Source organism: Anabrus simplex, chromosome 14 (assembly GCF_040414725.1).
Source record: "Anabrus simplex isolate iqAnaSimp1 chromosome 14, ASM4041472v1, whole genome shotgun sequence".
Classification (NCBI taxonomy): Eukaryota; Metazoa; Arthropoda; class Insecta; order Orthoptera; family Tettigoniidae; genus Anabrus; species Anabrus simplex.
The window spans coordinates 13790896-13815658 of record NC_090278.1 but is presented as its reverse complement, the minus strand read 5'-3'; the positions used below and the strand labels follow the sequence as shown (position 1 = coordinate 13815658).

Below are 24763 nucleotides of genomic sequence, written 5' to 3'. Positions count from 1 at the left end.
TTGTTGTATGTAACATCCATTTGTAACCTTTTCCTTTCATCTGGATACGGACTTGCACATACTCACCCTTATATGCGGTCCGGTTTTGTTTGTTTGTAGTAAGACGTGAAGAATTAGAACCCTGTGTCCCAGTGTTTTTGTGTTCTTCCCTGATCGTTTAGCCTATGTATCATTGGTATTTTCCTAAGTTTTATCATTAACCGTTGCAATTCGCTTTTTTACATAGCTTTCCCTCCTCTTTCGTAGTGTACTACTTTCTTCTACTGTTGGCACCTCTCCCCGACATTAATTAACCCGCAAACCAGTGACTGGACGTAGCGTCTTACGACGATGTCCAACAACTTACCAAGAGGAAGAAGAAGAAGAAGAAATGTCGTCCGTCCGGTTGGCCTTCGGTTCAGAGGGTCCCGCGTTCGATTCCCGGTCGGGTCGGGAATTTTAACCTTAATTGGTTAATTCCAATGGCACGGGGTTGGGTGTAGGTGTTGTCTTCATCATAATTTCATCCTCATCACGGCGCGCAGGTCGCCTACGGGGGTCAAACAGAAATACCTGCACCTGGCGAGCCGAACCCATCCTGGGATATCCCGGCACTAAAAGCCATACGACAATTCATTTTTCATTTCATAAATGTCGTATATTCTGTAGTTGTCAGTGGTAATACATCTTTTCGTAAATTCAGCCTGTTCCACACACTGATACAAATCAAATTTGTTCTTCAAGAGTTTGTTTTAAGTGATTGAACTGGGTATATTAAAATATCAGGTTTTGTTTCGAAGTGTTAGGTACGTTGTTACATATGACGCGTATTAGCCAGTTGTTTAGCTTACTCCGTTAATTGTGTTACGTCTTTAAGATCCTCTTCATTGAGGAATTGCTATTTCTATCATTTTACACTGTGTCCACAACCTCTAACATTTTGTCGGTAATGTTCAAGTTTTAGGAATTTACATTTGCTAAACTTATAGATCTCAGTTGTGAACCGTAAGAAGTTAATACGGTACTAATCTTTCTCGGTTTCAGTGTCCTACACATTTTTATTACCGGTATTGAATATTTTTAATCTTCTTAAATATTATTTGTAATTGAGCATTAAAAATGTATACGCATGTAACTAACATTCTTTTTGAAAACTCCTAGCCTTTGCGTTGCAGTGTCGGCAAGTCGTGTATTATAACAATGTACTGTACAGTATATCTACATTTAGTGCAATAAGGAATTTTTCTGAAAAGCTACGCAGGAGAAGGAATGCGGATGGTAGTTTCAGAAAGAAACTACACGATGTAGTGTATAATTTTAATTACTGTGTTGATGTGTTATTTACATCTGTGTGCGATTTCAAGTGTCGCTGTGAATGTTGAGATGTTCCTTACACTGTAGGCTGCAAAATATGGTAGTGGGGTTAGAAATCTTGAGACTTGTTGCGTTTAGGATATCTGTAAGATTATCATATGTAGAATTCTTGGTATATCAGTGTTGTTATGGAGATTGTTCTCTATCACATCATTAACCAATATCCAATAACAGATCATTTATATTAGTATTTTAAATGTACTCATTTGGGACAAATATTTCAGGTTCTCTATGGGAATCAACATCTATGTCATCTGATGGCCAGGGAGGCATAAATTTTTGGTAATGAGAAGAAGCCTCTCATAGTGCATTGGCACTGCTGGTAGCTCCAAGTAGTCTATGCAGTGGCCTCCACGGTAAGCACTAGCCATGTGTCTTGGTGGATGTGCTATGTACCAACTGATGAGTCCAACTTAGCACACTGAGATGAAATACTGGCAACCAGGAATGAGTTAGCTGGAAAATTTATAATGTCCAATAACGGACCATTTACATTGGTATGAAATGGCATATGGCTTTTAGTGTCCGGAGTGTCCAAGAACATGTTTGGCTCGCCAGTTGCAGGTCTTTTGATTTGACTCCCATAGGCGACCTGCGCATCATAATGAGGATGAATTGGTGATGAAGAGAGCACATACCCCCAGCTCCCGTGCCAAGAAAAATTAACCAATGAAGGTTAAAATTCCAGACCCTGCCGAGAATCGAACCCGGGACCCCTGTGACCAAAGGCCAGCTTGCTAACCATTTAGCCATGGAGCCGGACTATATAGATATTATAAATTTACTCATTCGGGACAAATATTTCAGGTTCCATATTTCAATCAACATCTGTATCATCTGATGGCCAGGCAGACATAAATTTTTGGTAATAAAACAAAGTCTCTCATACTGCATTGGCACTGCCGTTAGCTCCATGTAGCCTTCGCAGTGGCCTTCACGGTATGCACTAGCCATGTGTCTTGGTGTGGTGTGCTATGTACCAACTGATGAGTCAAACTTAGCACACTGGGGTGAAATGCAACCAGGAATGAGTTAGGTTGAAAATTTATTATGTCCAATAATGGATCATTTATATTTATATTATAAATTTACTCATTCAGGACAAATAATCCAGGTTCCCTATGGGAACCAATATCTATAACACTGTCATGTGCCTTCTCAATATCTATAAATATCATAAATAAATCCTGCCTAAATTCCCATCTTTTCTCCACCAAGTTCTTTGGTTCAACAGACTGAAAAGCTTAAAAATTATGTTTACACTATGTGTGGGGTATGGCAATATATGGAAGTGAAACATGGATAATAACTGGTGCCGAGGAAAACAGAGTTGAAGCATTTGAAATGCCATGTTATCAGAAGTTGTTGAAAGATAAGATGAATAGAACATGTCTCAAATAAAGAAATAGTGAATCAGCTTGATGAGAGGAGAATGGTTTGAGATAATTTCATCCTAAGGAGGACAATTTTGATAGAGCAAATCTCAAGGCACTGAAGCTCAGTGCAAAGGATAAAAATGGTAGGAAGATTCATAGATATGGACCTGGGTGATCAGAGTTGTTTGCAAACAAAATAGTCGCTGATTTTCAAAAAGTTTTGTGCATATCGATCACAATCAATATACATTGGATTCTTACAATGAAGAGTTTTCCTGCTGTGGCTTCAGTTCCATATAAAACTGTATGTTATACAGCTATGAATATGACACAAGGTGTCATGTAAAACTAGGGGTCCTTTGACGATGAACTCTATATCGACAGACACATTAAATTAGGTTTCCTCCGAAAGTGATCACTGTATTAGAAGTCATAAAAAACTGGAGGTCCTTAGCTATGATTGTAGTATCAGTCATAGAAAACTTGAGGTCCTGTATGTATGAAATGATATCAGCAGTAATGCAAAATTTTGGGTCTTTTCGATATGATCATAATATTGACAGTCATGTAAAATTACAAGCTTGTTGCTTAGTCTGTTGACAAATAATGTAAGTAGCAATGACAGCAGTAAGGTAATATATTTTTCTGGCATGTGTTTCAGTGTAAAGTCATTAGAAGTAATCAACAACCCCAGTACATTCTAACTACTTCAGTTGCAGTGTGAAATGGCCCAAGAAGTAAAGATCAAAGAGGAACCAGTCTGGCTTGAAGGAACAACAAATGCATCACTTGTAAGTCTCATTCCCGATAACTTTATAGAAATTGGAAGTTAGCTCTCCGTAGCTCAATAAGTTGGGCAGGGGCTTAATTTACTGCGTGCTTCTCCATTATTTACACCAGCAGTCACCATTTGCTGCATGGACATCTAGGGTGGTATGTCTCTGTTTTGTTTCTTTGTCTTGGAATATGCCACAGCATGCTACACAAAGCTGCCAACTCTCAGGAACTACAAACAGCAATATTGATGTACATCTATGGGTCCAACTAGTGACTGCAATACGTAAAGAATTTCACATTATCTTTCTTGACACAGCATGAGCCCAAAAGCCTATATCATTTTGACAATAACATTATTAATGGGACATGGAAAGGGGTTCTGGTAGCATGAGCCCTCATATATGGCCACCGAGTCGACAGTTGATATGTTTGATAGTGTCAGAATGCTGAATTAATTTTTTGAGCTTGATAGTGAATGATCCTTTGTTAGGTCCTGCTAATGACGAAGTTGTGACAGGCATCAGGGCATTTCATATGCTAAGTACACATCAAATGACTGTATTTTTTTTTTTACCTGTCTTGTTTATTGAAATGGATTTCTGCAGGATGTGTGTTTACGTTTTCACTCTGCATGGTTCCGTAATGGTATCATTGTGGGAATGACATAATTTTGTGTCATATATTAGCCAATTGCAGTGGTTATGGTTATGGCCGGCTCTCATAGTGAATATATTTTTCCTTCAAAACAAATTCCAGGTGAGAATATCATCATTTAAATTTCTTTGCAATGTTACTAATATTAGGTGAGCATGTAGTAAAATTCTGCCTTGGCAGTTTACTGTCAGTTTAGCACATTTAAAGCAAACACACTTATGAAGGCAGAGGCTGTTTAGGTCAGTTTAGCACATCTAAAGCAAACACACTTATGAGGGCAGAGAAGCAGTGAAAGATTTTGGAGAAGAAGCAAGATATTTTCATCATCTTTCCTTGCTTTGTTGCTACTGTAAATGCAGTCCATTGCAATCTTCTGAGTGTGTGGCTTTCAGTTCAGTGGCTCTTCATCTGATGGCTTGGAGGGTGACGTGACAACATGCTGATATCATGTAGGTGAGTGGTGTTTGCGTTCGGTCTAGAGTTATTTGAAGAAGCTGAATTTTCCGAGAACATATCTGTAGTTATTCTGGCATGAAAGTGAATTCTTGAACATCAGTCTGGCACGTTAGAGTCATTGTAAACCTTGAAATTAGGAAGTGGCATGTTCAGTAATTAACTGTGACTTGACAGTAATAATCTATTCCGAACACTGTGCACTGCTAATTTTTAGATGTGATATTGCCCAAGAGTTGCTTAACCCTCTTGGAGCCAGGAGCCGATCAGGTTGGCCGCCCACCATCAGCTGGAAGAGGCCAGAGCTCTGCCTCCACTCTACTACTGTAAAGTGCCGAGTTGGTTTAGTGGAAATACATGCATTTTATCATTCGTGTATATCTACTGGTGTATGGCAAATACCGGCAAGAAATTATCTACACGTCAACTGCATAAAATGAAAAACTGATTCCGAATGATATAAATAATTAAAAAGTATTATTGTTGATACTATGGTTGTCGATAACGTCTATTTTTAGGAAGAGAAAAACATTTTTGCACTATCTCTCTCAATATCTACTTTGAAAATATCATGTACAATTCAAAAGAATATACGTGCTAATGTAGAATTTATTTCTAAATATAATTCTAAAAAATAATTACATTGAACGGGAAAAATAAAAATATAAAATATAAAAATTCAAAAGTATGACAGTAATAAAAATAAGACAATTTTACTCACCGATGAAATTCATGTATATATCGATGTATGGCAAATACTGAAAATAAACTTTATATGTGTGGGCTAGATTGAATAAAAATAGTTCTGAGTTATTAAAAAGTAAGAAAGAATAGTTGAGATTATATTTTTTATTTTCACGGAAAACCTTTTTCTCTTTTCCGGTTCCTGTATTTTCTAAAAAATCATTTTACAATACAATATAATATGTGTAATTAATACATCTATGGCACTAAAATCCTGATGTGCCTTGATCTACCAAGCAACCGCTGCTAAGTCCGAAGACCTGCAGTTTACGAGGTGACGCATGGTCAGTGAGACAAATTCTCTCATTCATTATTCTTAGTTTTCTAGACCAAGGTAGCTCTCTCAGCCTCAGATATCTTCTTGACTTTAATCACTTAGGGTCACTTAGTTTTAGTGGACCTCGAACCAACACTCAGACCCAGGTAAAAGTCGTTCACCTTTCCGGGAATCAAATCCATGACCTCCGGGTAAGAGGTAGGCACACTACACTTGACCCGCGGGGACCGGCATTTACGTAATGATAGAGAATTTATTTCTGAACAGAATTACAATAATTACTCTGAACGAGAAAAAGAAAAACAATAAAAATGCAGATTCAAATTGATTATGTCACTAGTAAAAAGAAGGAAAATGACAAAATAAATTTACTCACCAAAAATTGTTGAGAAAAAAGACTCATCACCAGGTATATAATGTTGTTCAAAGTTTGAGACCACTGTTGAAGAACTTATGGGTATTTACACTAACACTAATCACTTATCACTAACACTAATAGGAACAATATAAAGCATATTGCAATGTCATAAAAATCTGTGTGTTTTGTTCAAATAGAACTTTAAATATATTTTGTTTATTTAGGTAGGTAGGTAGGTAAGGGTTATTCTGCCCGAAGGCAGGTCCGAACCTCCGCAAAGGTGTTCCCGAGCCGGAGTTTATGTGCGGTAGGGTGGCCAGTTCCTTTCCGCTCCTCCATTCCCTTACCCCCCACCAACAGCGAGTGGCAACCCATCCATCTTCTGAACATGCCCAATGTTGCTTAACTTTGGAGATCTCACGGGATCCGGTGTTTCAACACGGCTACGGCCGTTGGCTTGTTTATTTAGGGCACTTATTATGAGCTGCAAATTTAGTATGCAGTATCACACTTGATGCACAAAGTTTGCGACCTCTTCCTCTGTATATCACAAACATTATTATAATATTTATAGTTCTGCCTGTTCAATACAATACAATACAATTTCATGTGGTTAAAATTATACATAATACATAAAAGTCACAAGTACATGTTTCACCCTTTTTTTACGGGCATCATCAGCCTATGTCAATCTTAAAAAGTATGGATATGGGATCTTTCTAATCTTATAAACTATAGAGTAAAATGTTGGACAATGATCTCATAAAATGTTATACTATAACATCTAAAAGTGGGGGTATTGCACAGAAAGTATGTTTAAAAATAATGTGAAATAACAGTTTTTGGAGATTATAACGTGGTTAATCATGAATATTTGAGCATTTAAAACCAAAATGGATCCTCTTCTTATACATCATTAGGACTGTAATGGCCTTGAGTGTAAAAGCACATCATCCTAGGGATATGTTTGCTCCATTCCCATAGCATGAGTTCAAGATAGTAAAATCAATGTCAGTTATTTATAATAGAAGTATGAATGTATCAAATGTATTCAAATATGTGCGGTTGATGGGACTTCTTGTGGAGACGTTACTAATGATAAAATATTGTGTCAAAGCTAGCTGATGTCAGTGTTTAGTTATGTTAGTACGGTAATCAATTGGATATAAAAGACGGTCAAGTGGGTATTATTAACCCTGTTGAAAGATTTGTTCAAAGAAATAATCGAGTTTTTACTCATAGGGTGCACGTTAAGTACGGATGATGGGAAAACTTAAAACGGTCCACCTTTTCAATACAAAAATGTTCTAGTTTATTTATAACATGTATTTGTACTTGGAACTAGTTTCAACGCTGATTTGCGTCATCATTGGCCAAAATGTGGGAATAGGCAAGCATGTAGGCATTTATATTACACAAGGCGTTACATTAAACAATACACATCTTACAAGGAGATAAAAACAGGGACGAGTATAGAAACAAATGAATCGTTGAGAAAACAAAAGTTATACATATTAAAAATAACCTTAACTACACATCTTGCAGTGCGAAAGTGTTCTTCTTGAATGATTCCTGAATATAAAACACACGTGCACACATTTCTGAAGAGCCAGCAGACAGGACAAGTAAAGTGAAACCTTAAGAGTTCTCATTTTTCTATGTTCTGACTAACTAATGAAGTCTGAGGGCTGTTCCAGCAACGCTAGCTTGACTGATGTTTCTACTTCTATTTCATTCTGTTCCTCCAATACATGTCTAAATGCTCTAGAATGCATGTTTTCTGAAAAAATTATCATTAATATGCCCCTTCTTCTGGGATTTTGAGGACTTAAGGCACATTAAAAAACCTTGTCTTTCCTCCTTGTCATTCCTTTCCTCTCCATTTTGTAACATAAACACTTTCCAGTCTGTCAAACATACGACCATTTCAATATAAATTTTAACCCTCTAAAGACAACTGTAATGAATACCCACTATTATACAAAGAATGACATATTTTGTTCTACAAGAACATCCTCAGATTCTATCAAGTTACTTAAAGCATTTGTATATATGTACTGTATTGTTTATGTTGCATAATCTTGTCAATAATAGAGAATTTAGTGATAATATGAACCAGTATTGACACATAATAAATGTACAAGTGTTAATATAATGAAAAATCTACTGTACTTATCTAGACTGCCGATGCTAAGTCTGTTGTCTCCAGAGGCTATTTCAGGACCGTGGTCATGGTGAGGCAAATGAAATGTTTAGGGTATAGCAGACTGCTTGCAGAGAGGGGAGGGGAAGATTGAGAGGGGCGAGTGGAGCATTGCGGATCCCTCCTTATTGGATGTTAAAATCTAGTATCCTGTACTGTGGAGTGGGAAGGGGGAATTAGGGCAGAGTGTGTAGAGTGCTGTGGAACATTATTTCAACATTGGAGAGGGGAGAGAATGTTATTAACCTACTTCATGATATAATGTGTAATGTGGATGAATGCAAGTCAATGATTTTAGGTAAATAAAGAATGGAATTGAAATAGTGAATATCCATTGGGTATTGTTATGGTAAATGCTAATTTAATGAGTAAGAGTTCTCCATATATTATGTTTGATTGAAGCGGGGGGAGTTTTTTAAGTGTGTATGTTTATTGAAGTTGTTTACGTCAGTATTTTTTCAGATGTAAGTTTCGATTGCTTCCTTTACATTCAAAGATTTACTTTTATTTTCGATGTGTAAATTTTTTAGATCTGTGTAGGTATCTGCGACTTGGTGTGTACTGTTGTATATGTGCACTCAGAAGGCTGAATGCTAATTATATCTTATTGTGTTTTTGTGTTCTTTATATCTTGTGTAGAAGTTATGTTTTGTTTGACTTCTATATGTGGCATTGCAGCTAGGTTCTTGTCACTTGAGCACAGACTCCTGACTTTGAGAAGGGTCTTTCCTGTTTAGATTACACTTGCTGATGTGTATCTGCAGTGTGTTGTTCATTCTAAAGGCTACTTTAAAACCTGTTTCTTGAAAATTTTAGTTACTTTGTATGTGTTCTTGTTTACATAGTTGAAAACCACATATTTTTCCTTGTCATGTGTGGTGATTTCCAGGGGGAATTATCTTATGTTTATTTAATAGTTTATCTACTGTGCTTTGATGGTGGTTGTTTTCTTTCACGATTTGTTTGATACTTTGTATCTCTTCATTGAAATCCATTGTACTCATTGTGTATCATTGTATTCACTCCTGCTGTTTTGAGTGTGTATGGGTGTTTCGACTCGTCAGTAGCGTGTGACATCTGAGTGGGGTTTCTGTATACTTTGTAAGACAATTTTTCATTATTCTTGCTGATTGTGATGTCTAAAAAGATTATTTTCTTGTTACTTTCTAGCTCCATTGTGAACCTTATGGACTTGTGTAAAGAATATAATGTGTTTAATAACTGGTGTGTATTAGTGATGTCATTATCAAAAATGCATATGACATCATCTACATATCTGCTCCAGTGCATGATTCCTTTTGAATTCTGACCCATTATGATGTTTTAAAAGTTATGCAGAAAAATGTTTGCTATTATACCTGATAATGGTGAGCCCACGGCTAACCCTTCTTTTTGGCAATAGATTTTGTAATTGAATGCAAAGCAATTTTGGTGTAGCATTGTTCTAACAAGGCTTATAATTTCTTTGGTTTCATGTAATGAAGTGTTTTCTTTCAGTAATTTTAATGTATTCATTTATTGGTATGTTGATGTAGATTTTAATGATTATAAGCTGTAAATTTCATTATTGTTCTGTTTTGAAGCGCAATTATAAGAAATAAATTGACAATACAATATATCAAGTAAGTGATATTACATCAGTCTTGGGACTAGTTTCAGCCACTTAGTAGCCATCTTCAGCCAAATATTAAATAAACAGATTATATGGTAACTAAAACATATGTATAACAGACAAAGACAGTGTTGCAGGAATAATTATAACATTAAATTACATATAAAAACGAAATTTGTGGTTATGTTCTTATGATGTGTTTAAGTTCACTTAGGACCTCAGGCAAAGAAGTAAATCTTGAAATGATATTCAGAACTAGGAATGAATAAACATACAGGAAAAAAATGTGCAGCATACCCTAGTATGGTACACAGCACTTTTAGCATCACGCTGTCTAAAAAAGAATTTAAAAATGAATTAAACACCATTTGCAGTAGAGCTAAATTTAATAGCTGCAACAGCTCCTTTAAAGAGAAAATCATCAATAAGCACACACCAGCCTTCAACCACCTTAACAAAAGAAACTACTCACAACAATTTTTTATCTACTTTTATGTTTAATAATAAATATGTCTACCAAATAACAAACATATTTGAAAAATGTTAAGTGTCAAAATAGCCTTCGAAACTTGCAATAGAAACACAGATATTTTACACAATACCAATTCTCTTAATCATAGCAATAAGTTCACCAAGTCACGTGTTTATATACTCAATTGTAATAATTGTAACCCATCTTATGTACGTCAAACAGGTAGGAGCTTCCATACAAGATACTTAGAGCATGTTTCTAATGTCCTGAAATATAACAAATTTTTGGCCATGCGACAGCACGTGTGTAGTACTAACCATAAGTTAAATAATATCAACCAAGACGTGAAAATTCTCAGTATTGCAGAAAATTGTTTTATCCATCTGGAACAGTATTTCAAGCCCAAGGTTCAATCTAAATGAAATTTCAGAGAAAAATATTTAATTTGACCTTTTAATTCCTATCTGTAGTAATCATGTCACAGATAAAAATAATTCTTTTATAATCTCTTGAATTTCCCCTTTCAACAGCAGTCTTTCCTTTCATATCTTTCAGCCCCACCTTAAACACCTCCTCTCTCCTTCCCCCTTCCCTCCCCTCCTTCCCCCCTCTCCTCATCTTTTCTACTCTTTTCTTTACTTTGCCTGCTTCCTACAACTAGTAAGTGCTTATTCCCTACCCACTCATTTGTCATATGGCCTGCCTGCTTCATCCAGCAAGTCAGTGTTTGTTCTTCATCAGACATTAGAAGTGAGTCTCATAAATATTTTTTCTACTTTTTCATTTATTTTCTGTATGTTTATTCATTCCTAACTCTGGCTATCATTTCCAGACTTCCTTGTCTGAGGTCCAAAGTGAACATAAACACATCTTATCATGACAAGAAGATCATAACCATAAAATATTTTATTGTATGTAATTTAATGTTATAATTATTCTTGCAATATTATCTTTGTCTGTTATACATATGTTTTAGTTATCACACAATCTTTTAAATTTATATTTGGCTGAAGATGGCCACTGAGTGCCTGAAACTAGTCCCAAGGCTGATGTAATATCACTTACTTGATATATTGTACTGAAAAGTGGACCCTCTTGTCAATTTATTTCTCATTATTACATGTTAGTGATGTTAAAAGATATCATATGTGTGCTGTATGTTATTTTAAGTTTATTTAGTTCTTTAATTAGTTCTAGGCTGCTTTTAATTGATTAGTCTTCTTTAAGTGAGATTTTCTCTTTTAGAATTTGGTTGATTGTTTGCTTAAGTTGTAACTTGGTGCATCCTTAAAATTTATAATTCGTCTAATGGAACACAAGTTTTTGTTTATTTTGGGAAGGGCTGTTAGTGTGGGGAGTTTGGAATTTTTGATGGTGAGGCTTTCCTTTTCTTGTTTTGTGAGAATGAAGTCTGTTTCCTTGTTAGCTTGTTTTATTGTAGATAAACTTAACCATCATAGGTATTTTATTTGATCCTATATTGACTAATAATAATAATGTTATTTGTTTTACGTCCCACCTACTACTTTTACGGTCTTCCGAGACGCCGAGGTGCACAAATTTAGCCCCGGAGGAGTTCTTGTACGTGCCAGTAAATCTACCGGCACAAGGCTGTCATATTTGAGCACCTTCAAATACCACCGGACTGAGCCAGGATCGAACCTGCCAAGTTGGGGTTAGAAAGCCAGGGCCTTCACCATCTGAGCCACTCATCCTGGCCTTATATTGACTTGTCTGAATCTATTAAGGAAACTATTTAAAACAGTTTATGTTGGGTCCACCTTTTCAATACACTTTTAACGATTGAAAATTATTTATTTTATCATACATGTTGAAGGAAAAACATCCATTCCATTCATCAGTGATGTCAAATCAAGGAATAAACCAAAGAAATTCTTAGCCTCCTTTATTCCTTGATTTGACATCATTGATAAAGGGAATGCATATTTTTCCTGAAACATGTATGATGAAATAAAAAATGTTCAATTATTAAAAGTGTATTAACAAGGTGGACCCAACATAAAATATTTTAACTACTTTCTTTAATAGATTCAGCTTGTTCTATTTTGTTTTGAAATTTCTTTGTAGGGTTGTGTTGTAGTTCTTTATTCCGTTGTTCTTGATGAATTCTGTTCTTGGTTGCATAGAAAAAGCAATCGATTTAATCAACAACAACAGATTTCAAGAATTACAATATGACCCTACAAATAAATATCAAAACAAAAGAAGACAAGCTATCAAGGAAACAGACTTCATTCTCACAAGACAAGGAAAAGTAAGCCTCACCATAAAAAATCCCAAACTGCCCATACTATGAGCACTCCACAAAATATACAAAACTCGTGTCCCACTAGAACAATAGTAAATTTAAAAGATATTCTAAGTTACAATTTAAGCAAACAATTCAACCAAATTCTAATAGAGAAAATGTCACTTAGAGAAGACTGATAAATTAAAAGCAGCCTGGAACTAATTAAAGAAGTAAATCAAGTTAAAATAACTGAGAGCACACTTATGACATCCTTTTACATGACTAACATGTACACCAACATACAAATAGATGAATCGATTATAATTATCGAAAATCGTCTTAAAGAAAACATTTCATTACAAGAAACCAAATAAATTATTAGCCTCCTTACAACAATGCTGCACCAAAATTGCTTTGCATTCAGCGACAAAATCTGTAGCCAAAGAGAAGGGTTAGCCATGGGCTCAGCATTTTAAGGTATAATAGCAAACATTCTTCTGAATAACTTCAAAAACATCTGAATGTGTCAGCGTTCAGAAGGAATCTTACACTGGAGCAGATATGTAGATTACATCATATGCATGTATGATAATGACATCACCAATGCACAACAGTTATTAATCACACTAAATTCTTTACATAATTTCATCAGGTTCACAATGGAGCCAGAAAGTAACAAGAAAATAAATTATTTAGACTTAACAATCAGCAGGAATAATGGCAACCTATCTTACAAAGTATAAAGAAAGCCCACTTAGATGTTGCACGCTATTGACAAAGAGTCGAATCACCCATACATGCACAATATAGCAGGACTAAATACAATGATACACAGAGCTATTTCTATACCAAGGAGCACAGTAGATTTCAATGTAGAGATACAAATCGTTAAACACATAGCAAAAGAAAACATCCACCCTCCAGGCACAGTGGATAATCTATTAAATAACCATAAGAAAATTCTCTGGGATACCACCACGCATGACAATGAAAAATATGTGGTTCTCAACTATGTTAAGAAGAACACACAAAAAGTAGCTGATATTTTCAAGAAACAAGGTTTTAGAGTAGCCTTTAGAATGAACAACACAATGCAGAGACACATCAGCAAGTGCAACCTAAACAAATAATATCCTTTCTCAACGTGAGGAGTCTATGAACTCAAGTTAACTGCTATGCCACATATTTAAGTCAAACAAAACATAACTTCCACACAAGATACAAAGAACACGAATACCACGATAACCAAGATCAGATATAACCGGCATTCAGTCTTCGGGAAGCACATATACGACAGTACACACTATTTCACAGATATCAACACAGATCTAAAAATTTTGCCCATAAAAATGAAAGTAAATCTTTGAATATAAAGCAAGAAATTACAATCTACATCAGAAAAATTGCTAACATAACCAACCTAAATTGACCATACACAGTAAGAAATTCCCAACTCTTTGCCCTACTCATATAGAATCTGGACAACACTCACTCATTAAATTAGCATTTATCATAATAATATCCAATAGATACTTTCTCTTTCAATTCCATACTTTATTTACCTAAAATCATTAACTTGCATTAATCCATATTACATAAAAGTACATTATAACATGAAGTAGGTTAATAACCTTCTCTCCTGTCTCCAATGTTGAAGGAAGGTTCCACAGCACTCCACTCTCTCTGCCCTATTTCCCCCTCTCCTCTCCGTTTTATAGTATAACTAGATTTTTAACATCCAAGAAGAAGGACCAACAATGCTCCACACACCCCTACCAATCTTTCCTTCCCCTCTCCATGAGCAGTGTGCTGTAGCCAAAATTTTCCATTTGCCTCTCCATGACCACAGTCCTGAAATAGTATTTTGTGACAACGGACTTAGTGGCAGCAGTCTAAAGAAGTACAGAAGTTTTTTCATTATATTAATACTTGTAAAAGTATTATTTGGCAATATTGGTTCTTATTATTACTAAACGCTCTATCAGAGACAAGTTTACGCAGTGTGAACAAATATATATATGCATGTTTTAAGTGATTCCATAGAATCTGGGGATATTCCTGTAGAATGAAACATGTTATTATAATAATGCATATTTTTTCAGGTATGTTTATAGTGTTATAATTTATGTTAAAATTGTTCGTGCATAATTTTTCTTCCTTTTCCTTAGCTCGGTTACTGTTAGCTTTCTTCTGTATTGAATGGGATAAGTTGGTGTATCCTAGAATGTTATACTTTAGTTCACTTTTATTAGTAAATTAACTTATGTTAGAATGTAAGCTTTTGATCACAGTCCCTCCTACACCCCTTTAGTGCCGACGAGGTTTTATGAATTCTAGTGAGAAATTTAAAGTTCTTGTAGTAGATTGTGAAAGAGATTCTGAAACTGCAAATCTACACTTCAACACAGCCGGCTCACCACTGATTGTGTTCTCATCCCCATAGTTCTTCACAGAACACTACACAACATCCTTGTAGTAGTAAAACATTTCATTTTTAGTGTCTTTGTGTTTGACCTACATCACATCTTTCCCTGGTATGTGACTGTGAGAAGTAGGGTTCAGATTTTTAGGTTTCAGCCTATTTTCTTCCTCGCTATTTAATTCATAAATTTTATTGTATTCCTTCCTTTCCCACTTCCTGGCGCAGGATATGTAAATTTCATTGCACCTATTAAAACCTAAATAAGGGGTTGACAACTAAAATAATCTAAATAGCTCTTTTACCTTCTTCAAATATAGTGTTATTTCCACATTGAAATGCATTGTAAAATTATTTCCACCGTTCAATCCAGCATATCCTGTGCTTCCCACTACACATGAGACATGTGTTGGCTCCTTGATGCACCTGATAGAAGGTCAGGAGGAACATAAACAGTTTTGTCTCCAGGTGTCCACAGAGAGTACAGCCAGCAGAGTGTGTAGTGAATGGCTCCTGCATTATTTATTTATTTTTTTTTGCTAGGGGCTTTACGTCGCGCCGAAACAGATAGGTCTTATGGCGACGATGGGATAGGAAAGGCCTAGGATTTGGAAGGAAGCGGCCATGGCCTTAATTAAGGTACAGCCCCAGCATTTGCCTGGTGTGAAAATGGGAAACCACGGAAAACCATTTTCAGGGCTGCCGATAGTGGGATTTGAACCTACTATCTCCCGGATGCAAGCTCACAATGCATTATTTTCTAACCGTAATTGTTGTATAGCAAATCAATGCCTAAATCACACTTATTGAAAAAAAATGGATTGATACAGAGGGACACTTCACTACGGATGGTCGAGTAGTCTTCTGTTGGGCATGCTCCATAGAAGTAAGTTTCCCATAACTGGCCTAAAACCTGCGTTGCAATACCCTAGATCACTAACTGAAGAGTACTTAGGATTTGGATATTTCATATCAGGTTAAATGTGAGCAGAAATCCCATCTTGATCAGCATAAATCTGCAGTTGCTCACATTGCTGGCATAGCAAGGAGAAATAAGTCCAACAACAACAGTAAGCAAATGTTTATTTCTTCCATATTTGGCGGTCCTGAAGATAACTTTAACTTTTGCCTGTGCCAGACGTTGGTGTGTTGAAACATCCCATGGAACATGCTAAGTAACCGGACCATGAAAACATTCTTGGGAGACATCAGTGGCCACAATATATATAATGAATGTACTTCAAGGAAGAATTATCTGGATCCAGTTTACAAGAAGACATTAGATGAAATACGAGAAGGTATAGGCAATCACTATATGTGATGTTCTTTCGATGAAACATCTGACAGTTGCGGTCGCTTCATTGTGAATGTGGTAGTAGGTAAGCTGGATCAAATGAACCAGATAACCCTCATCTAATTCTTTGTAAAGAAATAGAACAAACTAACAACAGGATAGTAGCCTGCACAGTGAGGGATGCTTTCTGCATATTGTGTCCAGCAAAGATTCATGATAGTAAGTTCCTTTTGTTAGTAACAGACAGTCCTGCCTGTATGTTGAAGGCAGGGCAGGTTTTAGAGTCTTTCTTTCTAGCATGCTTAATGTTACGTGCTTGGCCCACAGCCTGCACCGCCTTGCGGAGGAGGTTAAATGCAACTTCAGTGATGTGAACAGCGTGGTTCTTCAGTCAAGAAAGTTTTCCTAAAAGCCCCGACACCTATACAGTTCAAAGAGAAACTACCGGCAAAATCTCTTCCGCCTGAGCTGATACTTAACCACTGTGGAACTTGACTGTCTGCTGCTATTTACTATGCTGAGCACCTAGAAGGAATTAAATATGTTGTCAATGACTTGGATGAAACAGAAACTTCCTGCATCACCAAGGCGAAGAAATCGCTCAAGTGCCCAACAGTCGTCGCTTCCCTAGCATACACTAAGACACATTTTTGTCTTATACAAGGAGCTATTCTCCATTGGGAAAGTGCAACCTTGCCACTCTCTTGATATCGTTGGCAATATTTCCAGAAGAGAAATACCTGGGCCACTGGGAGTGGCGTGTTCTTCGAAGCTGCAGAAGATTCTTCAACGCAATGCTGGTTTTGAAGATATGAAAGTCATCAATTCAGTATTACAGGGAGAAAAGTATTCAGGAAAGTAACTCCTACAACCTGCTGCATTAGCATCTGTGTACTATGCTCCAATTACATCATATTTTTCGTCATGTAAGAATTTGTTACGCGACGAGAAATCATTTACGCCATGCAGTTTGGGTATGTACGTCATTTACTGCAATGCCAAAAATAACTTACAAAGGAAACATTAAAGTGTATTCTCTGTATGTTTTCATGAATATGACAATGCAAACTTTTGTGAAATAAGTACTTAAATAAATTGAAAGACCCAGGAAAACAGAAAATTATTGTTGCCTGTGTTGTTCCTGGAGGCAAACCTAAAATAACCTATTTTAAGTGCGACCTCACCAAGAAACATACAAAACTCAAACAAATGCGCAAACAACAAAATGAAAACAAACACTCTTACTTACTGTAAGGGCAGCACCACAAAATACGAAGCATGGAGGGCAAAAACACGAAGAAAAAGAAAGCCAAGTTCTTACATTAACGTTTGACAGGTTGCCAGGTCAAAATTACTAGCTACTAAATAAGAGACAAGATTAAGTTTAAAATAAGGAATTTTTTACTTAATAAATTAAATAGAAAAATTAAAAAATATATAAATATAGTAAATATATACTTCTTTTTGGAAGCCAAAACACAATTAAAACTTAAGGTAGAAACCCCATTTTATAATGAATTTTAAATTAAGATAAAATGAAGCTGACATCAAATCAACATAGGCTTCCGCAAAATATCAAAGTTGAAAAGCTTATAACAGATACCGTTAAATAAAATTGTCAATTATGTTAACTTAATGTACAGATTAAAATTTATTTTTTTACAAAAAAAAAAAGAAAAATTGGTTGCAAAACCAGAATATTCGAACGATAATTACTAGGTAATTACTACATAGAAATTCATTTAAAATAAAATAATATACTTGGATGATCATCAGTATGCAGGCCCGCGACAATGAATACTGCTTAAAATTGAAATTTGCTACACTACCAAAACAAATAATAATTCACATGCAAAATCACACACAAGGACACACATACAAAGAAAATAGTGGCTCCAACCGTGAATTAATATTAGATAAATTAACCAAAAGAGATTAAATTATAATAAAATAATAGTGGATAGCAAGCCCAACTAAATGAAGAATATCAAGGGAAAAATGCTATAAACGTTCCCACATAATAACAGAACACGGAAGCACACAACAGGAGCGACTATTTACCGACGCCAAGCCATCATCCCATAATGGTCATCAAAACACCAAAAATTATAACGTGTCCATCAGATAAGAAAAGAAGAGATGACCATTACGTAGTAATAACAAAGGCAAGGAACCCCAAACAAAGAGATGAATGTGACAAGAAAACATTAAGAGAATTAAATTTTTCACAGATTTGACGTTATTAAAAAAAAAAAAATTAATTATGCAAGAGGTGATAGTTAGAATTTACATTTTCTTTTGTTAAACAGTTCGCCTACAGCTTGTATAATTTAGAATGGAGGGGGCTTTGGATTACGGTAGGATACGTACATGAGGTGTCATTAATTAAAGTCCTGAACAACGCAAATAACGATCACATCCAATTAATTAGCCGGCCAAGGCAATAGCAACAGTTAGAAGGTAAATATGAACAACGGAGAAAAATTAGGAAGGGAAATCAACACCAAAATAAATTAACAGTATAATAATAATAATAATCAACATCACGACGATAATAATAATAATCTCAACAAATGAGTAGGCAAACAAAGTACGAACGACAACACAGTAAGTTACAACTGACACAAAATACAACCTCATACACGCATAACTAGTGATTCCAAATTCCCACATAATGTGGTTACATACTTTCACGTATTTAGACCATAACCGATACAATAAATTTTGTTACCAGACGTTTACAGTTTTTAATTAATGAACCAACGTTTAGAAGGATGTGCTCCTTGGCTGTACGAGATCACTTGAATAATATATACTTTCCAGTACTTACTTGAGTAGATTTATCCAAAACTAAGACTTACAACACATTTAGAACTTGCGATGTTGTTAACGGTTAATACACACACAAAGTTTTCTTCTTACACCAATGAAAAATTTAAGCTTGGAGCACACTGAGGAACATTTAAAAGGTAAAGGGCATAGCCCTAACGTCCTCGGATTTATCCTCCCCAATACTATCGGTCTCCCATTACGCCAAGATGTCTCTTTAAGAGCTCTACTTAACGCAGCCATGTTGAACGGTGGCAGCAAACAATCTGATTTTGCTTGCACGGGGCAGGCGGAAGAAATAAACTCCCAGCATTCAAAGTCCTTGCCGCAGCAATGGAATGATAATCGAGCAAATCAGATTAATCCAGCAAATACGTAACAATAGGAGATACAGTTTTTTTAATTAAATGTGCCTCTTAAGTTCCACAATTAGGCGAGAGTTCCAACAATGGCCGATAATGTTTGATAACGTCTCGATACACAAGTAGACATGCCAGATAAATAAATACTCGTAGATGTTTTCATGTTACAATTCCATTATGCCAAATAAATATTTGTTGCCATTTTCACGTCACATTAAGAATACAAGAAACCTAAAATTTTCATTTTTGCACTTGGAAGCATTGAAGTATGCTGTTTGAACAGAACTGTCTCAATGCAGTATATAACCCCCGTGAGCGCTGAAAAACCAGAGGAGAGAATTGTGATTAAACTATTTCAAGGGATTGTAATCTGTCTGTAAACACACACTATGCTGAGTACATAGTATTAATTTTTCTCACTGTACGGCGAAAGATTTAGAACAGTTTTAACTATTGGAAGTGGTTCAACAACCTCTAGGATTTGATTGATATAATTGGATATAATCTATGGAAACAGTTAAAACGAGTTAGTGTTTTAGTCTGTGGCAGCTTCCTTCCAAAATTCTGCGTGAGATGGCCCCAATTTCATCTCTAGTAGGATATCTTCTGATATAGCTAGAAAATGTTTCTCACTTTTTATTTGGTTCTCGGTCTCATCCTTTCTATGACAACAGATGTGAGTGAGGGTAGTAACAACATTCTCAGTACGTCAGTTGGTTTTAACTATCCTCTGCTGGTAGAAATCTTCCTTACACATTAGTAAAATTTTGAAACTAACTGTAATACTGGGAAGTAATGAATTATCGTGCTCTTTTGTTGGTGACAATATTTGTAGATATATGTTATGTGCGTACCTAATATATTTTATTTTCCGCAGGAAAATATTAGACATATATCAGACGTGATAGCTCTGAAAAAAGAAGCCAAATCAGAGTTAACAGAGCCAGAGCCAACACAGGAAAACTCTCTTGAGGTAATGTACATCATTTTTTAAGCCATTGTCAGGTAATGAAAATAGTTAGAAAATGTCTCAACAGATATCAGTGGTTAACCCTTCATTTCAATGCATACGATTGATATTACTAAAAAATATACACCTTCTTGTGAGATTGACCTAATTTTCAATTTTCTTTCAAGTTGTTCCAAGATCTTGCGTTATGTATTACATAGCAGTTTGGATAGCTCCAAAGCCCTTTACTGTATACCATTTGGGAGCTGGTATCATTGCTAATGATACTTTTGACTTCATAAATATTTTTGAACAGATAGTTGTTATAAGATACGTTCTTTTCTTACTCTTCCTTGGTATTTTGCTAGTTGCTTCCAAATGAAACACCTTTGTAATCTTATTGATTATATTTATTATTGATATCTAGATAGTACAATTACACTATGCAACAGGAAAAAAAAATCTTTTTTAACAAAAGTGGGTGTACTTTATACACTGACTGACAGTGACAATGCAACACCAAGGAGGAGGGTTCGAAAGGGATGAAACTTGGGGAAAAAACAGAGACGGCACGGATGAATAATTGATGTTTATTTCAAACCGATATGCAGGTTACACAATGCACACGGCATTGACTCAGTAGGATGTAGGACCACCGCGAGCGGCGATGCATGCAGAAACACGTCGAGGTACAGAGTCAATAAGAGTGCGGATGGTGTCCTGAGGGATGGTTCTCCATTCTCTGTCAACCATTTGCCACAGTTGGTCGTCCGTACGAGGCTGGGGCAGAGTTTGCAAACGGCGTCCAATGAGATCCCACACGTGTTCGATTGGTGAGAGATCCGGAGAGTACGCTGGCCACGGAAGCATCTGTACACCTCGTAGAGCCTGTTGGGAGATGCGAGCAGTGTGTGGGCGGGCATTATCCTGCTGAAACAGAGCACTGGGCAGCCCCTGAAGGTACGGGAGTGCCACCGGCCGCAGCACATGCTGCACGTAGCGGTGGGCATTTAACGTGCCTTGAATACACACTAGAGGTGACATGGAATAATACGCAATAGTGCCCCAAACCATGATGCCGCGTTGTCTAGCGGTAGGGCGCTCCACAGTTACTGCTGGATTTGACCTTTCTCCACGCCGACGCCACACTCGTCTGCGGTGACTATCACTGACAGAACAGAAGCGTGACTCATCGGAGAACACGACGTTCCGCCATTCCCTCATCCAAGTCGCTCTAGCCCAGCGCCATGCCAGGTGTGCACGTCTATGCTGTGGAGTCAATGGTAGTCTTCTGAGCGGATGCCGGAGTGCAGGCCTCCTTCAACCAATCGACGGGAAATTGTTCTGGTGATATTGGAACAGCCAGGGTGTCTTGCACGTGCTGAAGAATGGCGGTTGACGTGGCGTGCGGGGCTGCCACCGCTTGGCGGCGGTTGCGCCGATCCTCGCGTGCTGTCGTCACTCGGGCTGCGCCTGGACCCCTCGCACGTGCCACATGTCTCTGCGCCAACCATCTTCGCCACAGGCGCTGCACCATGGACACATCCCTATGGGTATCGGCTGCGATTTGACGAAGCGACCAACCTGCCCTTCTCAGTCCGATCACCATACCCCTCGTAAAGTCGTCTTTCTGCTGGAAATGCCTCTGTTGACGGCGGCCTGGCATTCTTAGCTATACACGTGTCCTGTGGCACACGACAACACGTCGGCTGAGAAATCACGGTACAAAGTGGGCCTTTCGCCAACGCCGTGTCCCATTTATCGTTCGCTACGTGCGCAGCACAGCGGCGCATTTCACTTCATGAGCATACCTCAGTGACGTCAGTCTACCCTGCAATTGGCATAAAGTTCTGACCACTCCTTCTTGGTGTTGCATTTGCTCTGTCAGTCAGTGTATATTTCTGCCTCCTGAATTAAAAAATGACACTGAAAATATCGTATCACACACAGTTTTAGCACAAAACGTATATTTTGTTAATAATGATATCACATATTGAAGTAGTACATATATATATGGCACGAGAATCATGCTGAACTATAATACAAGTTTAAACCAACAACATATTGAAATATGCACACAGTGAACAGATGCATACAGAGAATGTGGTAAATCATGCACTAATGTAATTCATTCCGTGCTTTCTTAGTTGTCATGGCGAGGCCCTTGCTTTCCCTCTTATGGGGCATTTCTCTGTGCTCACGGTGAAGCATCCAGCAGTAGTCGCCCAACATGCGAACATCCCAAGTTCCATGGTATCATTGTTCAAGGTCGTTTATATCCTGATGGAACCTTGCACCCTGTTCCTCACTTACAGCACCCAGGTTTGGAGGAAAAAAGTCAAAATGAAGATAAAGTTGGAATTCAAGAGGACAAACTGGGGCAAATATTCATTTATAGGAAGGGGAGTTAGGGATTGGAATAACTTACCACGGGATATGTTCAATAAATTTCCAATTTCTTTGAAATCATTTCGGAAAAGGCTAGGAAAGCAACAGATAGGGAATCTGCCACCCGGGCGACTGCCCTAAATGCAGATCAGTGTTGATTGAAGTGAGAATGTAAAAAATGTAACTTCAAACTCATTGAGCATCCCAGAATTTTCAACTTCGTCAGCATGTTCTCTACTATGTCAACATACTCTGGGCTGCAATTGTTTCCCAGGAAGTTTTGAACCACACACATAAAGGCAGTCCAGGCTTCTCGCTCCACGGCATTCATTGAATTAAGGAAATCTTCATCTAGCATTACTTTCCGAATATCGGAACCATTGAACACGCCCTCCTTCAGCTTAGCTTCTGTCAGGTTGGGGAACTTGTTACATAGATATTTGAAACAGTTGTCACACCTAGGTAATGCTTTGACAAACTTCTTCATTATGCCCAGTTTGAGGTGCAGAGGTGGCAAGGGTATTCTGTCTCTTTCCACTAGAGGGTCATACTTGATATTTTTGTCCCCTGGAACCAATTCCAACCTTCGAGCCACTGCTTTTGCTCCCAATGTTTGTCACGAGCACGACTGTCCCATTCAGAGATGAAACAAGGAAACTTGGTATAACCGCCCTGTTGTCCTAGAAGCATACCCAACCCTGTCAAATCACCATGCACCATCCAGTTGTGATTTTCATAATGAATGCTAGTAAGAAGCACCTTCGTGTTGTCGTATGTTTCCTTCAGGTGCACAGAATGGCCGACAGGTATTGAGGCATGCATGTTACCATTGTGCTGCATAACTGCCTTCAGGCTTCTTTTAGATGAATCAATGAATAGTCTCCAGTCACCTGGTGCATACGGAATGTTGAACTGACCCATCAAACCTTCTACATCATTGCAGTACACAAACACATAATTTTGAGAAAAATATTGCGTGAATATCAAGTCCCTTATTTTTTTATAAAATATAATGGACGTTCCGGGTGCTAAGAAATGTCTTTCACACAGTCTTGACCCTAGGAGCTCTGCTTTATCCTTTGACAGTCCCAGATCACGGACTAAATCTTTTTTATCTTTTTTTTTTGCTAGTTGCTTTACATCGCACTGACAGAGATAGGTCTTATGGCGACGATGACTAAATCATTTAGATCAGGCTGAGTGAACAGGCGAAGGGCCTCATCTGTGCCTACTTCAAAGTCAGTATCATCCATCACCTGCACGGCATCCATGTCATCACTGTCATCCGTATCTGATGTCTGCGGAGGCTGTGGTATAGGTAAATCCAGGCCATGTGGAATAGGACAAATAGCTGAGCGAATGTTGTTTGGATACTCAATAGTCGTCTTGTTTTTTTTGTTGAAACCAGTTACCTTACAAGAGCAGAAGTAGCAGTCGTCGGTATGATCCTGTTGCTTTTGCCAGACCATAGGGATGCCAAATCATAATGACTTCTTACCTGCCACCCACCGTCGTAAATCTACTACACACACAATGCACACGACCTGTGGAGCCCATGGTTTATCGATGTTGCCGAGTTTCATTCTGAAGTAGGCATGGTAGACCATTTTCACGAAAGTAGTAATGTTTCTTCGGTCCTTTTTCACCACAAGTTCACCAGATATATAACAAAAACTGTTAGGAGAGTTTATACAACCTCGGGTAGACATTCTGCACTAAGACTAACACTTACTTCCTTCCACAAACACAACACAGTGACGAAATGCAGCATCATTTGCTACGCGACAGTTCGCTACGTGCCACTAGGAGTGCAAGTGTTGAACAATTGAAAGCGATAAACTGCTTCTGAGCTTCATATGGTGTTTTCATGTCTATTATAATAAACACTAAAACCCCATATGAAGCTCAGAATATCGATCAGAATATTATTATAATACCAGTAAATTGCATTGCCATCAATTACAAATTTATGTGATTTGTGCAAAACCTGTA

The 24763-nt window shown here is 37.3% G+C and overlaps 1 protein-coding gene across 1 annotated transcript in view; it reads left to right on the top strand.

The window, feature by feature from the left end:
• Window positions 1-849: 849 nt before the first annotated feature.
• LOC137503008 (uncharacterized) overlaps window positions 850-24763 on the top strand; it is a 52800-nt gene continuing 28886 nt past the window's right edge. The window contains exons 1-3 of the mRNA XM_068230348.1: window positions 850-925; window positions 3391-3520; window positions 20312-20407. Coding sequence (XP_068086449.1) covers window positions 3455-3520; window positions 20312-20407 — 162 coding nt within the window. The 5' untranslated portion in view covers window positions 850-925; window positions 3391-3454. The remainder of the gene's footprint in view (window positions 926-3390; window positions 3521-20311; window positions 20408-24763) is intronic.